The sequence below is a fragment of the Mustela putorius genome, unplaced genomic scaffold, assembly GCF_011764305.1.
Source record: "Mustela putorius furo isolate JIRA1106 unplaced genomic scaffold, ASM1176430v1.1 tig00003869_pilon_pilon_pilon, whole genome shotgun sequence".
In the NCBI taxonomy this organism is placed as follows: domain Eukaryota; kingdom Metazoa; phylum Chordata; class Mammalia; order Carnivora; family Mustelidae; genus Mustela; species Mustela putorius.
In genome coordinates this window covers 11,956,775-11,979,236 of record NW_025422021.1, presented here as the reverse complement: position 1 = coordinate 11,979,236, position 22,462 = coordinate 11,956,775, and the positions used below count along the sequence as shown (strand labels likewise).

The window sequence follows — 22,462 nt, the reverse complement described above, 5'->3', positions numbered from 1 at the left end:
TTCGCTCAGGTCATGATCCCACAGTCCTGGGATCCAGCCCCACATCAGGCTCCCTCCTCAGTAGGGAGCCTACTTCTCCATCTCCCTCTGCCTGCCCCTCTCTGGGCTTGTGTGCATTCTTGCACTCTCTCTCTGACAAATAAATAAAATCTTTAAAAAATAAAATAAAATAGAAGGATCTTGATCGTTTAAGATTTGTGGAGCTGGCATCCCAGCCCTGGATACCCTATGCACGTGGAAGAAGGAAATAAACTGGTTAAGTTCCTTTACTTGTGGATTTTTGTCACTCATAGGCAAATGTAAGCCTAAAATAAAACCAAACAACTGAGAAAATGGGTTTTGTAGTGCAAGATGAGAGTACAAATGATGAATTTGGTTCAGTCTTCTGAACACTCAGTCTGATAATCCAGCTTTTGCCCAAACATTTCTTCTTCACAAGGCACCCCATTATTTCAGATTTTGACAAAACTTTCATAAAATTCTTTTATTGACTTAAAATATTTTAAAAAGTATTTATATTTAAAATATAATAATATACAAAATATTTTTAAAGTATTTTTACCCTCGAAATAGATATCTTTTTCTTCTTTCACATAACAATCCTTCAAATATTTTAAGTTATGCTTACCACAACTTTTCCTGGTTTCAGATTAAACATTTCAGTTTAAACATTCAGATTAAACATTATATTATATTTGTATTTTTTTAGTAAAACTTATTGAGCACTCACTATGTTCCAAGGGCCGTGCTAAATGTTTTTCATACAATAAATCAGTTAACCCTGTTAAGAGGGCGTTATTATCCCCATTTACAGATGAAGAAACTAATAAGGTTCCAAGGTTGAAGAACTCGCTAAGGAATTTAAATCTGTGCAGTCCCCGTCCTCTCTAGTTCTAAGACAGGATTTCTAGACTCTTTCCAGGTCCCATTTGTCACTGTCTCTCACAAAATGCAACCCTCAAAAAAGAATACAATACTAAGACATGTCTGAAGAACATTCTTATTATTAATAACATAGTTTAAAATAGTATTTGATTTTTGACAATCATTTATAGAATTAGTTAATATCAGGCGAATAATTCTTTTTTTTTTAAGTTTTACTTATTTATTTGACATCTGACAGACAGAGATCACAAGTAGACAGAGAGGCAGGCAGAGAGAGACATGGAAGCAGGCCTCCCTGCTGAGCAGAGAGCCCAATGTGGGGCTCGATCCCAGGATCCTGGGATTATGACCTGAGCAGAAGGCAAAGGCTTTAACCTACTGAGCCACCCAGGCACCCCAATCAGACTTATAATTCTATATAACAACTTGTATGTATGCAAGATGTTTTCTAAATCTAAATTTACAAAGTTTATGTTAATTCTCTTAAAATTTCATCTTTAAGTTCACCACTTGAACTTAGCTATTTTTAAAAAAAAATCTTATGTTGCCATCCAATTTATCAGCTAGTCTACTAACTTTATGTCCTCCCTGACAAATCAAAATGCCCTCTACAACTAGATAACTGAGAAAGTCAATGAGTTTAGAGTTGGGCACAAGTCTGCAGAAATCTTCATCCAGGTAGATAATACAACCTGAAGATCTAGAACTGTTCAGTGAATCTGAATCGGGGTTTTATTCAGAATTGGGAAAGACTGGTTTTAAAAAAAAAAATTATTTTTTTAAAACAAAATGCTGATGGTTATCAAAGCTGGCCCATGGGAATCACTATACTCTTCTTTCTATTTTAGTCTGTTTGGAGATTTCCATTTGATGAGGTGATTGTACTTTAATTAGTTTAGTCTTCTGAGAGTACCTGATAACCTAACACACACTCACCTATTCTGTGGTAATAAGGTGTAAGAACTGAGGCTTTTACACAATTGGGTCCTCCCAGCACTTCTGCTAACATTTTATAAATCTGCTGCTGTGCTCCACTCAAGCTGCCAATATCTTTAAGAAAATAAAAATAATTAGTGCACTTAAAATAAGTTAATCAGTTTCACATGAAAATCAACCGAACTGTACTAACCAAAAAATCAAGATTAATATTTTCAACAAGAGCTTAGATATAATACCATATGCAATGACATTTAATTCAGAACGATACAATTTCTGTGCTCTCTACCAGAGAGGTTTAGTGTCCTAAATATTAAGAAAGTCTTATAACATAAATCTCACCTATAAAATGGTTCTATCAAACAGGTCATGGCACTCTCATTAACTCTGGTGTCATGGTTGGGCTTAACAAAATGCTGCTACTTAGGAATTCACCTTGGAATTAAAATTTGCTGTTTGACCCAAAGACAACTCAAACCTTTATTATACTGCTGTTGACAGAAGCGGTCATGAAACCATGGAATCTGATACTCAGGGCACTCCAAGCAGACTGCTCTATTTAATTCCATAAGACGTAACTGGACCCTCATATTTAGAGATGAACATAAAACTGAAATCAAAAACAAAATATTAATGGATTTTGACAGGTGGGACGTAACAAAGGCAATCCATTTTTTCACATTCATTTATCCCCATTGTTTGTTAGTATTTTTTCCCTCATATTATAAAATCATTTCATTTGCACACACATGCTTTATATTTTTTAAATTATTCAGTGGCATGATTAGGACCAACTCCTATGTCGTTTTCACGAATCATGAATATGACAACTACATTTTGAAAAATACTACCAAAGAATTTTCATTGACCTAATATTCCACATTTAGGTTTCTATCCTAAAGAAACAAAGATGAGGTCAATGATTTATGTATAATAATCATTATTTATAATGATGAATTGGAAATGACTTACATGATAATAAATGTTATTACATACCTATCATAGCAGATTATACAGACACTAAAACAATCATGACATCAGAAAATATTTAATGGCACACAAAATTGTTCAAAATATAGTTCAATGACAAGAGGCAACATAGAAAAATGAATATACTAATAATCCAAACTTTGTTTTAAAATACATATAGATATATAAACATATACATAAAAATAGGAGGGAGACAGAAAGAAAGATATACTCTAAAATATTATTAAAACTGGTAGTTTCGGGGCACCTGAGTGGCTCAGTGGGTTAAGCTGCTGCCTTCAGCTCAGGTCATGATCTCAGGGTCCTGGGATCGAGTCCCGCATCGGGCTCTCTGCTCAGCAAGGAGCCTGCTTCCCTATCTCTCTCTCTGCCTGCCTATCTGCCTACTTGTGATCTCTCTCTGTCAAATAAATAAATAAATAATCTTTAAAAAAAGAAAAAAAAACTGGTAGTTTCACTTGCTAGTAAAATTATGAGTTAGCTTTTATTTCCTATTTTATACTTTTCTGTTTTCCAAATTTTCTCCAGAAAGTAGGAAATACTTTCATTAAAAAATACATATTTACATTTAAATGCTTTAGTTTAGATAGAGATGAAATTTGAATATAAAGTATAGGTAATAGTTTAATAAATTGTAGATACTGCCTTCAGCTCAGGTCAGATCCCAGGGTCCTGGGATGGAACCTCACATCAGGCTCCCTGCTCAGCAGGGAGCCTTCTCCTTCTCCCTCTCCCTCTGCCCCTCCCTCTGCTTGTGCTTTCTCTCTCTCTCTAAAATGAATAAATAAAATCCTTATAAAAAATAAAAATTTAAAAAAATGTAGATACACACATTCAAGTTGAGAATCCATTTTGGCTAAGAATTTGATGTTAAAAATTGCCTTCAGCAGATCTTCTGGAAAATACCCAAGAATGGCCAAAGAATAACCAAGAAACACTAACATGAGAGGATTCAACACATCTGAAACAAAATTAAGATAAAAAAATTATAATGTACAGCCACCTCACATATACATAGGCACACACTTTATTCAGGTCAACCCAGGTTTTAAAAAACTGATACAAACACAGCCTTGACAAAGCTAATCTATACAGTTACCAGTCAGGATAGTGGTGAAGTGCTTACCTTTGCAGGGGAGCAGAGTAAGGAAAGGGGGACAGGAGAGAAGACACTGTGGTAATGCTCTGTTTCTTCACCTGGGTACTAATTCCTTGGGCGATTCAATTTCTGTAAATTCATACTATGTGCTAAGGATATGTAAATATTCCTATACTATTATTTGACTTCCATTAAAAAGTTTTAAAAATTGGCTTTGTAGAGAAAGAATTCAAAACAAAAAGGTCAGTAGTATATGTGGTTAAGTGGTCCAAGTCTCTATGTATTGATGATAACAATATCACAGATGCTCAGAATGTGTTAGGTATCATTCTAAGCACTTTACATATATTAACGCATTGAAATCTCATTTCAATATACAGTAGAAACAATTATTATCTCCCCTTTGTAAATATATGCACAGAGGCACAGAGAAGTTAAATGACTTGCCTACAGTCACATGGTTAGCAAGCAGACAGTGAGGTTTAACCCTGAGAGCCCAGCTCCGGAGCCTGGACTACTATTCTGTATTGCTGTTAGGAATCTCAAATATCCAGGTTGAGTGTAGATGAATACGAAGCTCAGGTTTCCAAGAGCACCTCCTCCCTTATCTGTCACCCAACAGCAAAGGCACGTTGAGGTTATTCAGCAGATTTTCCTCACCCAAGAGACATTTCTGATGAGAAGGAAAGGGTTCCTACTGAGAGCAATATACTTAGAAAGGACAAAATAGACATTACATCTTTGCTTTCAGATTTTTGCTGAGTTTATTTCATAAATCAAGATCAAATCACAAATGAGGTTAATAGTGACCTGTCAGTAAAAACATTAGATTGGCAGTGGACCTATCCACAGAGACCTGACAGGCCAGAAAGAACTGGCATGATATATTCAGAGCATTAAACGAGAAAAACATGCAGCCAAGAATACTATATCCAGCTAGGCTATCATTGAAAATAGAAGGAGAGGGGCGCCTGGGTGGCTCAGTGGGTTAATCTGCTGCCTTCGGCTCAGGTCATGATCTCGGGGTCCTGAGATCGAGTCCCGCATCGGGCTCTCTGCTCAGCAGGGAGCCTGCTTCCCTCTCTCTCTCTCTCTCTCTGCCTGCCTCTCCATCTACTTGTGATTTCTCTCTGTCAAATAAATAAATAAAATCTTAAAAAAAAAAAAAAGAAAATAGAAGGAGAGATAAAAAGCTTCCAGGACAAACAAAAACTGAAAGAATTTGCAAACACCAAACCAGCTCTACAGGAAATAGTTACCCTGAATTTTAATGGGCTAAATGCCCCAATCAAAAGACACAGCGTATCAAAATGGATAAAAAAACAAAACCCATCAAAATATGCTGCCTACAAGAAATTCATTTTAGACCCAAAGACACTTCCAAATTTAAAGTGAGGGGGTGGAAAACAATGTACCATGCTCATGAACATCAGAAGAAAGCTGGGGTGGCAATCCTTATATCAGATCAATTAGATTTTAAGCCAAAGGCTATAATAAGAGATGAAGAAGGATACTATATCATACTAAAAGGGTCTGTCCAACAAGAAGACCTAATAATTTTAAATATCTATGCCCCTAACATGGGAGGAGCCAACTATATAAACCAATTAATAACAATTTCAAAGAAATAAATCGACAATAATACAATAATAGTAGGGGACTTTAACACTCCCATCACTGAAATGGACAGATCATCTAAGCAAAAGATCAACAAGGAAATAAAGGCCTTAAATGACACACTGGACCAGATGGACATCACAAATATATTCAGAACATTCCATCCCAAAGCAACAGAATATACATTCTTCTCTAGTGCACATGGAACATTCTCCAGAATAGATAACATCCTGGGACATAAATCAGGTCTCAACCAGTATCAAAAGATTGGGATCATTCCCTGCATATTTTCAGACCACAATGCTCTGAAGCTAGAACTCAACCACAAGAGGAAATTTGGAAAGAACCCAAATACATGGAGACTAAACAGCATCCTTCAAAAAAATGAATGGGTCAACCAGGAAATCAAAGAAGAATTGAAAAATTCATGGAAACAAATGATAATGAAAACACAATGGTTCAAAATCTGTGGGACACAACAAAGGCAGTCCTGAGAGGGAAATATATAATGGTACAAGCCTTTCTCAAGAAACAAGAAAGGTCTCAAATACACAACCTAACCTACACCTAAAGGAGCTAGAGAAAGAACAACAAAGAAAGCCTAAACCCAGCAGGAGAAGAGAAATCATAAAGATCAGAGCAGAAATCAATGAAATAGAAACTAAAAAACAATAGAACAAATCAATGAACCTAGGAGCTGGTTCTTTGAAAGAATTAGTAAGATTGACAAACCACTAGCCAGACTTATCAAAAAGAAAAGAGAAAGGACCCAAATAAACAAAATTGTGAATGAAAGAGGAGAGATCACAACCAACACAAACAATTATAAGAACATATTATGAGCAACTCTACGCCAACAAATTCAACAATCTGGAATAAATGGATACATTTCTAGAGACATAAAAACTATCACAACCAAACCAGGAAGAAACAGAAAACCTGAACAGACCCATAACCAGTAAGGAGACTGAAACAGTCATCAAAAATCTCCAAACAAACAAAGGCCCAGGGCCAGACGGCTTCCCAGGGGAATTCTACCACACATTTAAGGAAGAATTAATTCCTATTCTCCTGAAACTAGAAAAATAGAAATAGAAGGAAAACTTCCAAAGTCATTTTATGAGGCCAGCATCACCTTGATCCCAAAATCAGACAAGGATCCCATCGAAAAAGAGAATTACAGACCAATATCCTTGATGAACACAGATGCAAAAATTTTCACCAAAATACTGGCCAATAGGATCCAACAGTACATTAAAAAGATTATTCACCATGACCAAGTGGGATTTATTCCAGGGCTGCAAGGTTGGTTCAACATCTGCAAATCATCTGCAAATCAATCAATGTGATACAATACATTAACAAAAGAAAGAATAAGAACCATATGATACTCTTAATAGATGCTGAAAAAGCATTTGACAAAGTGCAGCATCCCTTCCTGATTAAAACTCTTCAAAGTGTAGGGATAGAGGGCACATACCTCAATATTATCAAAGCCATGAAAAACCCACTGCAAATATCATTCTCAAGGGAGAAAAACTGAAAGCTTTTCCGCTAAGGTTAGAAACACGGCAGGGATGTCCGTTATCACCACTGCTGTTCAACATAGTACTAGAAGGCCTCACCTCAGCAATCAGACAACAAAAGGAAATTAAAGGCATCCAAATCGGCAAAGAAGAAGTCAAACTATCACTCTTTGCAGATGATATGATACTATATGTGGAAAACCCAAAAGGCTCCACTCCAAAACTGCTAGAACTTGTAAAGGAATTCAGTAAAGTGTCAGGATATGAAGTCAATGCACAGAAATCAGTTGCATTTCTTTACACTAACAAGACAGAAGAAAGAGAAATTAAGGAGTTAATCCCATTTAAAATTGCACCCAAAACCAAAAGATACCTAGGAATAAACCTAACCAAAGAGGCAAAGAATCTATACTCAGAAAACTATAAAGTACTCATGAAAGAAATCGAGGAAGACACAAAGAAATGGAAAAATGTTCCATGCTCCTGGATTAGAAGAACAATATTGTGAAAATGTCTATGCTACCTAAAGCAATCTACACATTTAATGCAATCCCTATTAAAATCCCATCGATTTTTTTTCAAATAAATAGAACAAACAATCCTAAAATTTATATGGAACCAGAAAAGACCTCGAATAGCCAAAGGAATGTTGAAAAATAAAAGCCAAAGTTGGTGGCATCACAATTCCAGACTTCAAGCTCTATTACAAAGCTGTCATCATCAAGACAGCATGGTACTGGCACAAAAACAGACACATAGATCAGTGGAACAGAATAGAGAGCCCAGAAATAGACCCTCAACTCTATGGTCAACTAATTTTTGACAAAGCAGGAAAGAATGTCCATTGGAAAAAAGACAGCCTCTTCAACAAATGGTGCTGGGAAAATTGGACAGCCACATGCAGAAAAATGAAATTGGACTATTTCCTTACACCATACATGAAAATAGACTCAAAATGGATGAAGGACCTCAATGTGAGAAAGGAATCCATCAAAATCCTTGAGGAGAACATAGGCAGCAACCTCTTCGACCTCAACCGAGCAACTTCTTCCTAGGAACTTCGCCAAAGACAACAGAAGCAAGGGCAAAAATGAACTATTGGGATTTCATCAAGATCAAAACCTTTTGCACAGCAAAGGAAACAGTTACCAAAACCAAAAGACAACTGACAGAATGGGAGAAGATATTTGCAAACGACATATCAGATAAAGGACTCGTGTCCAAAATCTATAAAGAACTTAGCAAACTCAACACCCAAAGAACAAATAATCCAATCAAGAAATGGGCAGAGGACGTGAACAGACATTTCTGCAAAGAAGACATCCAGATGGCCAACAACAGACACATGAAAAAATGCTCCAAATCACTCGGCATCAGTGATGTACAAATCAAAACCACAATGAGATACCACCTCACACCAGTCAGAATGGCTAAAATTAACAAGTCAAGAAATGACAGATGCTGGCGAGGATGCAGAGAAAGGGGAACCCTCCTATACTGTTGGTGGGAATGCAAGCTGGTGCAACCACTCTGGAAAACCGTGTGGACGTTCCTCAAAAAACTGAAAACAGAACTACCCTATGACCCAGCGATTGCACTACTGGGTATATATCCTAAAGATACAAACGTGGTGCTCCGAAGGGGCACGTGCATCCGAATGTTTATAGCAGCAATGTCCACAATAGCCAAACTATGGAAAGAACCTAGATGTACATCAACAGATGAATGGATAAAGAAGATGTGGTATATATACACACAATGGAATACTATGCAGCCATCAAAAGAAATGAAATCTTGCCATTTGCGACAAAGTGGATGGAACTAGAGGGTATTATGCTTAGCGAAATAAGTCAATCAGAGAAAGACAACTATCATATGATCTTCCTGATATGAAGAAGTGGAAATGCAATGTGGGGGGATTGGGGGTAGGAAAAGAAAAAATGAAAGAAGGTGGGATTGGGAGGGAGACAAACCATAAAAGACTCAATCTCAAAAAACAGACTGAGGGTTGCTGGTGGGAGTGGGGGATGGGACAGGGTGGTGGGGATATGGACATTGGGGAGGGTATGTGCTACGATGAGTGCTGTGAAATGTGTAAACCTGGAGAGTCACAGCCCCTGGGGATAAAAATACATTATAGGTTTATTTTAAAAAATAAATAAATTTAATTTAAAAAAATAGTGACCTGTCAAATCTAATAATTATTCAAAATAAAAATATTATGCCATTATTTAAAATTTTACTTATAAAGGTCACCAAGCATTTTCCATTCTCTTAGTAAGTCTTTAAAAAAAATAATAAAGCTGTATTTCTCAAACTTTCTTCTCTTAAACTATTTATTTTATTTATTTTTTTAAATTTTTTTAGAAGATTTTATTTATTTATTTGACAGACAGAGACCACAATCAGGCAGAGAGGCAGGCAGAGAGAGAGAGGAGGAAGCAGGCTCCTTGCTGAGCAGAGAGCCCAATGCGGGGCTTGATCCCAGGACCCTGGGATCATGACCTGAGCTGAAGGCAGAGGCTTTAACCCACTGAGCCACCAAGGCGCCCCAAACTATTTATTTATTTATTTATTTATTTTTAAAGGATGTGCTTTCACTTCCTTCTGGCTATTGGCACAAGACTGAACAACCAGGAAAGCACAATAAGCTTCAGTTTAAAGTCTGCTCTTTCTACATAATTGTGTTACTTAAAAAGAGGTATATATGGGGGCGCCTAGGTGGTTTAGTGGGTTAAGGCCTCTGCCTTCGGCTCGGGTCATGATCCCAGGGTCCTGGGATCGAGTCCCACATCGGGCTCTCTGCTCAGCGGGAAGCCTGCTTCCTCCTCTCTCTCTGCCTATTTGTGATCTCTGTCAAATAAATAAATAAAATCTTAAAAAAAAAAAAAGGAGGTATATATGAATGCCAAACAGGCCTACGCCCATTCATGACTAAATATAATCCTATCACAGCAACCCATTTTACTTGTCTATTCACAAAGTAGTATCAGACATGGCTGTCATATCACATTGCCAGTCAATGGCAGGGGAAAGGAATAAAAAAAACAATATCTAGATTATAAGAGACTAAAGAGGTATCAACCTAATGCAATGAGTGGATGTTGGGCCCAAAATAACCACCCTAAGAGGTATTTTGAGACTAATAAGGGAGATTTAAACATGGACTGTATATTAGATATTAGGGACTATTAATTTTCTTAGGTGTCATAGTAGTGTTGTGGTGATAGAAGAGGTCATGATTCTTAGGAGACGTATGCCTGAGCAATTAGGGGTGAAAGGTCATGATGCCTTCAGCTTACTGTGAAATGGTTCCAAAAAAATAAGAGAGCAAGAGAAACAAACAGTAAAGCAAATAATGATAAAATGTTAACAATTACTAAGTCTGCCCAGTGAGAATATAGGCACTCTTTGATTTTTTCCATTTCTTCTTTAAGCTTTATATTTTTCATAATAAAAATGGATAAATTGGGACACCTGGGTGGCTCAGTCAGTTAAGCTGCTGCCTTCAGCTCAGGTCATGATCCCAGGGCCCTGGGATTAAGTCTGGCATCAGGCTTCTTGCTCAGCAGGGAGCCTGCTTCTCTCTCTGCTTCTGCCTGACACTCTGTTTGCTTGTGTGTGCTCTCTCTCTCTCTCTCTCTGACAAATAAGTAAATAAGATCTTAAAAAAAAATGGATAACAAACTTTTTTTAGGTCTAGAACTCACAGCTATTATGGTTACCCCTTAAATGAGAAATATTTCTTACCACAGTGGCAATAGTATCCTCCAACATACTTACTCAATATATTATCAAACAATATACCTACTTAAGTAAGAATTCAGGTATTGAATGCAAATCCTGAAAAATTCATCATTTTGAGGTGGATCATAGTTCATGATGCTAAATGGAAGAATAATACCAAGGATCACAAAAGGGTGGATCTGTATAAACACAACAAAAAGTTATAGTTTAAACTTCAGTAAAATGAAACAAAAATTTAACCTAATTTTTATTGTGGGTAGAAATCTTTTTCTAACTTGCCTAGAGTAAAATGATAAATGCATCACTACTTACTACTTTTTCCAATTTTTATAATCTTCTTAGTATCACCAGTAGTTTCTAGTACCTCTAAGTTATCAGTGCAGAAAAAAATTAATCAGATAATCTGCAAATTAATTTTGTTAGGTGTAAAATCCTGTTGCAGAATTCATTAGACATTAAAATGAACAGGAAACAGAATTCTGTGGTTATCAGTCCATTTTATAGACTCATCATATAATGTAATTAAAGAAGTTAGTTTATAATCATTTTTCTTTCATTCATTCATTTTTAAAATATCATTATTCACTCACTCAAATAAAACTTATTGACTGCCAGGTACTATGCTAAACAAATAAGACAGATTTTTATTTTATTTTGGGAGAAATACTGTCTCCTAAGTAAAAGCCTTATCCTGATATAGATTTTTTTAAGTGAGCTGCTTCTCACATAATCCAAAAGGCAACAATTTACAAATAAGTTCCAGAAATAAATTTGTAAGAAGACACACTGACAATTTAAGAATATGGAAGTCAGTGCACACCCTACATTTCCCTCGTTCTTTTTTTTTTTTTTAAGATTTTATTTATTTATTTGACAGAAATCACAAGTAGGCAGAGAGGCAGGCAGAAAGCGGGTAAACAGGCTCCCTGCTGGGCAGAGAGCCTGGTTCAGGGCTCGATCCCAGGACCCTGGGATCATGGCCTAAGCTGAAGACAGAGGCTTTAACCCACTGAGCCACCCAGGTGCCCCTTCCCTCATTCTTCACACTTATCTCACACTTTTGAATGTAGTCATTCTTTTTTTTTTTTTTTTTTTTTTTTTTTTTTTTTTTTTTTTTATTTATTTGACAGACAGGGATCACAAGCAGGCAGAGAGACAGGCAGAGAGAGAGAGAGGAGGAAGCAGGCTTCCCGCTGAGCAGAGAGCCCGATGTGGGACTCGATCCCAGGACCCTGAGATCATGACCCGAGCCGAAGGCAGCGGCTCAACCCACTGAGCCACCCAGGAGCCCCTGAATGTAGTCATTCTTAAATAGTAAAAGTAACATCACAGGATTATAGAAAATAAGAAAAAAGAAAACAAAATTCATTCTTCATTTTCTTAAAACAATTAATATTGTTTTAAGCATTTCTTTCTAGACAATGAGTTTTGACTACAGTCTTTAAAATATTGTAGTGAACCAAAAGATGACTGCTATACTCCCCAGATCTACACTGGAGGAAAAAAACTTCAGAGGAGAAACAAACTGCTGAACCAGATACTAGAACTTAACTTTTAAAATTCAAATTCCAGGGGTGCCTGGGTAGCTCAGTCAGTTAAGTATCTGCCCTCAGCTCACGTCATGCATGATCTCAGAGTCCTGGGATCCAGCTCAGTGTTGGGCTCCCTGCTCAGCAGAGAGTCTGCTAGTCCCTCTCCCTCTGCCCTTACCCCACCCACCACTGCTCCAGTTCGCATGCACTCTCTCTCTCAAATAAACAAGATCTTTAAAAAAAAATAAATAAATAAAATAAAAAGCTAATAAAATTCCAATTCTAATTAAGTTCTCAAAGTACTTATGATAAACATTTATGCTTTTAGAAGTTGACAACTATTTAAAACTCATTATCACCTTTTCAATCTGCTGAACGACCACTGAGGCAATCCTATCCAGTAGCAAAGTACTAAGGTAGTTAGTTCTAGAAATAAAAGTTGCAATCTCTGCAACATTTTTGTAATTAATTTCATCCATCAAGCGCTGTAAAGTAGCAACTGTTTCTTCAAGAAGTGACTCGGCAAACCAGTCTCCTTTTAAAGATTTAAGTTCTTCCCATAATAGATTCAAATTGTTGAATTTTCGTAATCTCTGAAGACCATAGTGATCTAGTTTTTGAAGCAGTCTCAGTTGTTTCCCAGTGGTATTATCCAGATATTTGCGATCATAATGAATCCATCTTAAAACAGATGTAGCTAAACCATTCAGGTCATTTAGGTCACAATGCGGTACAACAGCTTCAATTCGAGACATTTCCACTTCATCTAGGTGAGGAGATGGAAGAATGGAAAGAGTATAGACCAGGATGGAAATCTCACTAGGTATAAAACTAATTTTCAAATAACTATAAAGGAAAAAGAAGAAAATGAAAAGAACAAAATTAATAAATTGGCAATAAAAAATGAAAATTATTTAAAGTCTGAGTACATTATTATTATTATTTATTATTATTATTATTAACAGGTGTGATAGGTTTAAAATACAAGTTAATTTAAGAAGAACCGGTTAGATAAATGTACTGACAGGTCCACAAAGGACTACCACGATAAGTCTTAAGATTTTCTAAAGCACATCTCAAATCTTTTACTCAAAAATGAAACCATAGTCCCCAGCATACCGAAGATCAGGGTCAAAACAATATTTCTAATGCTGTTGCTAGAGACAAATTTGGGGCTAAATGTTTGATATGACCTGTTAGGAGCTGGTATGACTTATCATACACTGATCCCTCAGTAACACTGGTTCCCTTCTCAGGCCTCTTTTCCCAAATTCCCATGGTAACAGTCCCACCCCCAAAGTAAGAGACCAGCCACCAGGGCAGCAGTTGTTAAATTATAAAGTTAAAACTGGAGTTTTTTTGTTTTTTTTTTTTAAAGATTTTATTTATTTATTTGACAGAGAGACATCACAAGTAGGCAGAAGGCAGGCAGAGAGAGAGAGAGGAGGAAGCAGGCTCCCTGCTGAGCAGAGAGCCTGATGCGGGACTCGATCCCAGGACCCTGAGATCATGACCTGAGCCTAAGGCAGCGGCTTAACCCACTGAGCCACCCAGGCGCCCTAAAACTGGAGTTTTTAAAGACTCTTGGGGGGCGCCTGGGTGGCTCAGTGGGTTAAAGTCTCTGACTTTGGCTCAGGTCGTGATCTCGGGGTCCTGGGATCGAGCCCCGCATTGGGCTCTCTGCTCAATGCGGGGCTCGATCCCAGGACCGAGCCCCCCCACCACCGAGCTGGTGAGCCAGCTTCCTCCTCTCTCCCTGCTTCTCTGCCAACTTGTGATCTCTGTCAAATAAATAAATAAAATCCTTTAAAAAAAAAAAAGACTCTTTTGACTTAGAAGTACTAGAAGAAAAAATCATGTAAATTAAAGTTGTTGAGTTACTTTTTAAAATATTAAATTAGCGTATTAAAAAAACCATAGTAGCAATGCTAGCAAGGGTCCATCGACACAGGCATTCTCCTTCACTTACTAAACTGAAAAGTAATTACGTTATTTGACATGGTTAATCCCTGTCTAGGAAACTAGTCTAAGAAAGTAATCTAAAGGGTGCCTAGGTGGCTCAGTTGGTTAAGCGCCTTCCTTTGTCATGATCCCAGGGTCCTGGGACAGAGTCCCACATCGGGTTCCCTGCTCTGTCTGCCTTTGCCATTCTCTCTCATGAATAAATAAGTAAAATATTTTCCTAAAAAGAGAAAAGAATCTAAAATATGAGCAAATGGCAACTACACTTCAATTAAAAAAATTTTTTTAAATACACAGAATTACAAATAGATAAAATGCTAGCAAAGATTTGTGTTACGTATCATATTTTTACATGGCTAAAATTTGAAAATTGAATGTTCAATGAGAGAACACTTAAATAAATTATGGTACGGTCATATGATGGGTAATTTCCAGTCATTAAAAAGATACACAAATAGGGGCGCCTGGGTGGCTCAGTGGGTTAAGCCGCTGCCTTCGGCTCAGGTCATGATCCCGGGGTACCGGGATCGAGTCCCGCATCGGGCTCTCTCTGCTCAGCAGGGAGCCTGCTTCCTCCTCTCTCTCTCTGCCCACTTGTGATTTCTGTCAAATAAATAAATAAAATCTTTTAAAAAAAAAAGATACACAAATAGTTCTCAATGATGTGAGAAAATGCTAAGTGGGTAAGGTTAAGTGGGGGGAAAAAAGTACAAAACTGTATTCTCAACTAGAACGGAAAAAATTTTTACACACATGCTAAGTACGTATCACAAGTAAATAAACAAAATTGTCATCAGTGGATGAATGAGTTTAGGAATGATCTTTGTTTTCCTTTTTATACTTTTTTCTATTTCCCAAAATTTTCAAAATGGTTTTTTGAAATATAATTTTATTTTTTCAGTGTTCTTAGATTCATTGTTTATGCACCATACCCAGTGCTCCATGAGATACGTGTCCTACTTAAGGCCCACCACCAGGCTCACTCTTTCCACCCCCCAACACCCTCCACAACCCTCAGTTTGTTTCTCAGAGTCCACAGTCTCTCATGCTTTGTCTCCCCCTCCGATTTACCCCAATTCACTTTTCCTTTCCTTCTCTTAATGTCCTCCATATTATTCCCTATGCTCCTTAAGTGAAACCATATGATAATGAACTTTCTCTGCTTGACTTATTTCACTCAGCATAATCTCTTCCAGTCCAATCCAAGTTGATACAAAAGTTGGGTATTCATCCTGATGGCTGCGTAATACTCCTGTGTGTGTGTGTGTGTGTGTGTGTGCGTGTTTGTACACCATATCTGCTTTATCCATTTGTCTGTTGAAGGGCATCTTGGCTCTTTCCACAGTTTGGCGATTGTGGCCACTACTGCTATGAACATTGGGGTACAGGTGGCCCTTCTTTTCACTATATCTGTATCTTTGGGGTAAATACCCAGTAGTGCAATTGCAGAATCATAGGGTAGCTCTATATTTAATTTTTTAAGTAATCTCCACACTGTTTTCCATAGTGGCTGCACCAACTTCATTCCCACCAACCATGTAAGAGTGTTCCCCTTTCTCCACATCCTCTCCAACACTTGTTGTTTCCTGTCCTGTTAATTTTGGCCATTGTAACTGGGATAAGGTGGTATCTCAATGTGTTTTTGTTTTTTTGTGTTTTTTTTTTAAAGATTTTATTTATTCACCTGAAAGAGATCACAAGCAGATGGAGAGGCAGGCAGAGAGAGAGAGAGAGAGAAGCAGGCTCCCTGCTGAGCAGAGAGCCCGATGCGGGACTCGATCCCAGGACCCCGAGATCATGACCCGAGTCGAAGGCAGCGGCCCAATCCACTGAGCCATCCAGGCGCCCTCAATGTGTGTTTTTTTTTTTTTTTTAAGATTTTATTTATCCATTTGACAGAGAGAAATCACAAGTAGACGGAGAGGCAGGCAGAGAGAGAGAGAGAGAGGGAAGCAGGCTCCCCGCTGAGCAGAGAGCCCAATGCGGGACTCGATCCCAGGACCCTGAGATCATGACCTGAGCCGAAGGCAGCGGCCCAACCCACTGAGCCACCCAGGCGCCCCTCAATGTGGTTTTGATTTGAATTTCCTTGATGGCTAATGATGAACATTTCTTCAAGTGTCTATTAGCTATTTGTATGTCTTCTTTGGAGAATTGTCTGTTCATGTCTTCTGCCCATTTTTTTGATGTGATTATCTGTTTTGTGAGTGTTGAGTTTGAGGAGTTCTTTATAGATCTTGGATATCAGCCCTTTGTCTGTAGTGTCATTTGCGAATATCTTCTCCCATTCCATGGGTTGCCTCTTTGTTCTGTTGACTGTTTCCTCTACCATGCAAAAGCTTTTTATCTTGAGGGAGTCTTAAAAGTTCATTTTCGCTTTTGTTTCCTTTGCCTTTAGAGACATGTCTTGAAAAAAGTTGCTGTGGCTAATGTTGAAGAAGTTACTGCCTATGTTCTCCTCTAGGATTTTGATAGATTCCTGCCTCAGGTTGAGGTCTTTTATCCATTTCAAGTTTATCTTTGTGTATGGTGTAAAAAGAGTTTCATTCTTCCATACATAGCTGTCCAATTTTCCCAGCACCATTTATTGAAGAGACCATCCTTTTTCCACTGTAAATTTTTTCCTGCTTTGTTGAAGATTATTTGACCAGAGAGTTGAGGGCCCATATCTTGGACTCTCTACTCTGTTCCACTGGTCTGTGTGTCTACTTTTGTGTCAATACTATGCTGTCTTGGTCATCACAGCCTTTGTAGTAAAGCTTGAAATCAGCCGATGTGATGCCCCCAGCTTTGTTTTTCTTTTTCAACATTTCCTTGGCAATTCGGGGTCTTTTCTGGTTCCATACAAATTTTAGGATTGTTTGTTCCAGCACTCTGAAAAAGGCCAGTGGAATTTTGATCAGGAAGGCATTGAAAGTATAGATTGCTCTGGGCAGTATAGACATTTTAACAATGTTTATTCTTCCAGTTCATGAGCATGGAATGCTCTTCCATGTTTTTGTGTCTTCTTCAATTTCTTTCATGAGTGTTCTGTAGTTCCTCGAGTACAGATCTTTTACCTTTTTGGTTAGGTTTATTCCCAGGTATCTTATGGTTCTTGGTGTTATGATAAATGAAATCGATTCTCTAATTTCCCTTTCTATATTTTCATTGTTAGTGTATAAGAAAGCAATTGATTTCTGCACATTGATTTTGTATCCTTCCACATTACTGAATTGCTGTATGAGTTCTAGTAGTTTGGGGGTGGAGTCTTTTGGACTTTCCATATAAAGTATCATGTCATCTGCAAAGAGAGTTTGACTTCTTTTTTGCCAGTTTAAATACCTTTTTTGTTGTTGTTGTTGTCTGATTGCTGTTACTAGGCCTTTTAGTACTATGTTGAACAACAGTGGCAAGAGTGGGCATCCTTGTGGTGTTCCTGATCTCAATGGGAAGGCTGTCAGTTTTTCCCATTGAAAATTATATTCGCTGTGGGTTTTTCATAGATTTTATGAAGTTGAGAAACGTTCCCTCTATCCCTATACTTTGAAGAGCTTTAATCAGGAATGAATGCTGTATTTGGTCAAACACTTTTTCTGCGTCAATTGAGAGGACCATATAGTTCTTGTTTCTTCTATTACTGATTTGTTCTATCACATTGATTGATTGGCAAATGTTAAACCACCCTTGAATCCCAGGGATAAATCCCACCTGGTCATAATGGATAATCTTTTTAATGTACTGTTGGATCCCATTAGCTAGGATCTTGTTGAGAATCTTGGCATCCATATTCAAAAGTGATATTGGTCTGAAATTCTCCTTTTTGATGGGATCTTTGCCTGGTTTGGGAATCAGGGTAATGCTGGCTTCATAGGAAGAGTCTGGAAGTTTTCCTTCTGTTTCTATTTTTTGAAACAGCTTCAGGATAATAGGTATTGTTTCTTCTTTGAATGTTTGGTAGAATTCCTCAGGGAATCCGTCAGGTTCTGGACTCTTATTTTTTCAGAGTTTTTTGATCACTGCTTCAATCTCCTTACTAGATATGGGTCTATTCAGGTTGTCTATTTCTTCCTGTTTCAGTCTTGGAAGTTTATAGGTTTTCAGGAATGCATCCACTTCTTCTACGCTGCTTAACTTATTGGCATATAACTGCTGATAATAATTTCTGATGATCGTTTCTATTTCTTTGGAGTTAGTCGTGATCTCTCCCCTCTCGTTCATAATTTTGTTAATTTGGGTCCTCGCTCTTTCCTTTTGGATTAGTTTGGGCAGTGGTTTATCGATCTTATTAATTCTTTCAAAGAAATAGCTTCTAGTTTCATTGATGTGTTCTACCATATCTATAGTTTCTAACTCATTGATCTCTGCTCTAATCTTAATAATTTCCCCTTTTTGTGCATGGGGTTGCCTTAATTTATTGTTGACCCATCTGGTCAAATATGTCATTCAAAGCTCTTGTTTCTTTTTTTTTTCTCTCTCTCTCTTTTTTTTTAAAGATTTTATTTATTTATTTGACAGAGAGAGCTCAGAAGCAGGCAGAGAGGCAGGCAGAGAGAGAGAGAAGGAAGCAGGCTCCCTGCCGAGCAGAGAACCCAATGCGGGGCTTGATCCCAGGAGCCTGGGATCACGACCCGAGCCGAAGGCAGCGGCTTAACCCACTGAGCCCACCCAGGCACCCCTAAAGCTCTTGTTTCTTTATTGGTTTTCTGCTTAGATTATCTGTCTATTGCTGAGAGTGGTGTGTTATGATCCCCTATAATTAATGTTTTCATATCAATATGACTCTTTATTTGGTTAACGGTTGGCTTATGTAGTTGGCTGCTCCCATGCTGGGGACATAAATATTTACAACTGTTAGATCTTCTTGGTGGATAGACCCTTTAAGAATGATATAGTGTTCTTCTGTATCTCTGACTACAGTCTTTAGCTTAAAATCTAATTTATCTGATACGAGAATCACTACTCCAGCTTTCTTTTTAGACCTGTTGGCATGAAAGATGGTTCTCCATCCTTCCACTTTCAATATCTTTAGGTCCAAAGTGTATCTCTTGTAGACAGCATATGGACGGATACTGTTGTTTTATCCAGTCTGCAACCCTGTACCACTTTATGGGAACATTTACGCCATTCACATGATTATTGAAAGATAACTTTTTATTGACATCATGTTGCCTGTGAAGTCCTTGTTTCTACAGAATGTCTCTGCAAATTTCTGCTCTATGTTACTCCTGGGTTCTTTCTTCTTTTATAACCCCCCCCCCTTAATATTTCTTGTAGTGCGGGCTTGGTGGTCACATAATTTTTTAAGCCTTGCTGGTCTTGGAAGCTCTTTATCTCTGCATCCATTCTGAATGTCAGACTTGCTGAATCAAGTATTCTCGGCTGCATGTTCTTCTCATTTAGTGCCCTCAATACGACTTGCCAGCCCTTTCTGGCTTCCTAGGTTTCTGTGGATACGTCTGACGTATTCTGATGGTCCTTCCTCTGTATGAAAGGAATCTCTTCCCCTTAGCTGCCCTTAAGACATCCTCTCCAAATTTATGACTCATGAATTTCACAATTATTGCCTAGAGGTCTTTCTAAACTCGTTGATCTTGGAGGGAGTATCCTCTCTGCCTCTGGGACATAAACACTTGTTCCAGTCCCCAGATTAGGGAAATTTTCATCCAGTATTTGTTCAATTATATCTTCTAGTCTTCTCTCTCCACTCCCTCAGGGATCCCAATAATTCTGACATTGGAATGTTTCATGGTGTCATTTATTTCCCTAATTCTGTTTTCATGGCTTTTAAGCTGTTTGTCCCAGGCCTTCTCCTGATCCTTCTTTTCTATCAGTTTGTCTTCTAGATCACTAATTTGATCTTCTGCCTCACTTATCCTGGCTGTTAGAGTATTTAGATTAGATTAGATCTCATTGACAGCATTTTTAAGTTCTGTCAGATTAGCTCTTACTTCCGCCCTTACAGATTCTATGTTGCCACTAATGGCCTTCTCCAAACTAGCCATTGCCTGGATGATTGTTACCCTGACTTCCATTTCCAACATGTTGTTTTATGTTCATATCCAGTAGTTCTGTGGCAGAGGTCAGAGTCTCTGAATTTTCCCTCTGTTGGGTGTTCCTCCTCCTAGTCATTTTGGTGAGAGGTGGTTGAGGGGATGTATAGCTGAATATATCAACCACGATCCAGTCAAGGTGCACCTGGCACACAAGGGCTGTTTTGCTTCTTCAGAGGTCATGCCATTACCGCCACACATTACACATCCATGACCCTGTGGCAGCTGAACACCCTGATCTTCAGGCACAACCCAGGCAAGGACGGCCAGCATAGAATGTTCAGCATAAGATGTTTAGACTTGGAGCTGCTCCATCACATGAATAGGGTACAAAATAACAGCTGCAGCACAGGTGGTTGGGTCAGGACAGCCAGGTAGTCAACAGCAGTGACCTCCAAGCTGGGGTTTGCTCATTCCTCGGTATAGGGTGCTGTTCAGATTTGCCAATCACAGTTTTAGTTCTGACATGTAAAGAGCTTGGAAATCACCACCACGCAATATAGACATCTTGCTGCAAAGGTTGGCAAGCTTAGCAGAAGGCATGACACACAGGGCAAATGATATGTCAGAGATCCAAAAATAGCTGTTTGTGAATTTCAGAGAAGATCTTTGAAGTATTATGACTGCTGCAATGAGCTATTCAAACGTGTTCATAAAGAGGGACCAAAATGGTAAGCCATCTCGAACTCTGAAGAAAATAGACTAATATAATCTGATGCTCTCTTGCAAACCACGGCTCTCTTGAGCATCTTTAGAGTACATTAAAATGTAGCTTATGACTTTCTTTGTTCAAATTATTGATGATCGCAGCTGCCCAGTGTCTGTTGGGGGCAACAGTGCAGGGCTGTACACCCGCAAAGGCGGCAGTGGTGGAATGCCCAGGCTCCATGTATAAGTGCTACAAAATGATTTTTATATGGTATTTGGCCCACTGCCTGGCACAAAGTAGGTACCCAATTAGTACTAAATGAATATTTTATCCTTATAACCAAGAAAAAAAAATACATATATATATATATACATACATGTATATATATACATGTGTGTGTGTGTGTGTGTATAAAGAAAAGGACCCAGAAGCTTTATCTGTTTGCAGAATTGACCTAAAGGGTAGAACTCTCAATATGTATCAACCTTGTGGTATCTGTCTAAAAATACACCCCCAACAGATACATTCTCTCCAACCTCCCCTTGATGTTTTTCCTGGAAACACTTCCTCAAATTCCAAAACTTACATGTGCATGCATGTTTATTTATAATACTACCACATACCCACCAGCATAACTAAAAATAGAAAATAAAAACATGGCAAGTGTTGGCAGGAATGTCAAGCAACAGGAATGCTCAGCTCTCCATTCTGCTGGTGGGAATATAAACTTGCACAGCCACTCTAGAAAACCATTTACCAGATCTACTGAGGATGAATGTATGTAAAACCTACAAACCCACAATTATACTCCCTGGTAAATATCTACAGAAATGCATAATATATTTACTAAAAGATATGTAAGAGGATATTCATAATAACCAAAAACTGGAAATAAATAAAATATTCATCAATAGTAAAATGGATTTATAGTAAAATATTGTTGTTATATCCTTACAAAGAAAATACAACATAGCAAAAACATGGGTAAATCTCATAAACATAATTATTGAGCAAAAGAAGAGACACACAAACTAATAATCCACACAGTTGGAACTAGGGGTAGTAGCTAACCTGGGGGATGAGAGAAGCAGAGTAATGAGGAGGAGAAAGGTGTACTGTATGTAGATTACATTTCAATATGGTCTTTAAAAAAAGGCCACATTATTCTAGTAAATGAATTCCCTGTGTTCCCTGAGTGGTTTCAGGAGCTATTTATAGGAATAGTTATGTGAAGAGTTTGATTAGACTGTGTTCCCCCTAAAAGTCTACTTGATACTGCCTGCACTGAAATAGGAGAAAGTGAGTACCTATGATTTCCATACAAAATCCCCCAACTAACTTTTTGATATTTTAAACCCCAGAGACGTATAAGGGCCCTCACTAACTCAGAATTTCTAGATTTTAACATTATCATATTATTTTAAGTCATTTTACAAAGGAAATAAAACATCATGGGTAAATTAGAATTTCCTTTGACATACCCACTT

At 37.9% G+C, this 22,462-nt stretch overlaps 1 protein-coding gene across 1 annotated transcript in view; it reads right to left on the bottom strand.

Moving 5' to 3' along the window:
• The window catches only part of FASTKD1 (FAST kinase domains 1), a 54,383-nt gene that overhangs the window by 6,000 nt on the left and 25,921 nt on the right, over window positions 1-22,462 (bottom strand). The window contains exons 8-12 of the mRNA XM_004744026.3: window positions 12,692-13,178; window positions 10,865-10,979; window positions 3,644-3,772; window positions 2,300-2,431; window positions 1,822-1,935 (exon numbers count right to left, since the gene is read on the bottom strand). Coding sequence (XP_004744083.1) covers window positions 1,822-1,935; window positions 2,300-2,431; window positions 3,644-3,772; window positions 10,865-10,979; window positions 12,692-13,178 — 977 coding nt within the window. The remainder of the gene's footprint in view (window positions 1-1,821; window positions 1,936-2,299; window positions 2,432-3,643; window positions 3,773-10,864; window positions 10,980-12,691; window positions 13,179-22,462) is intronic.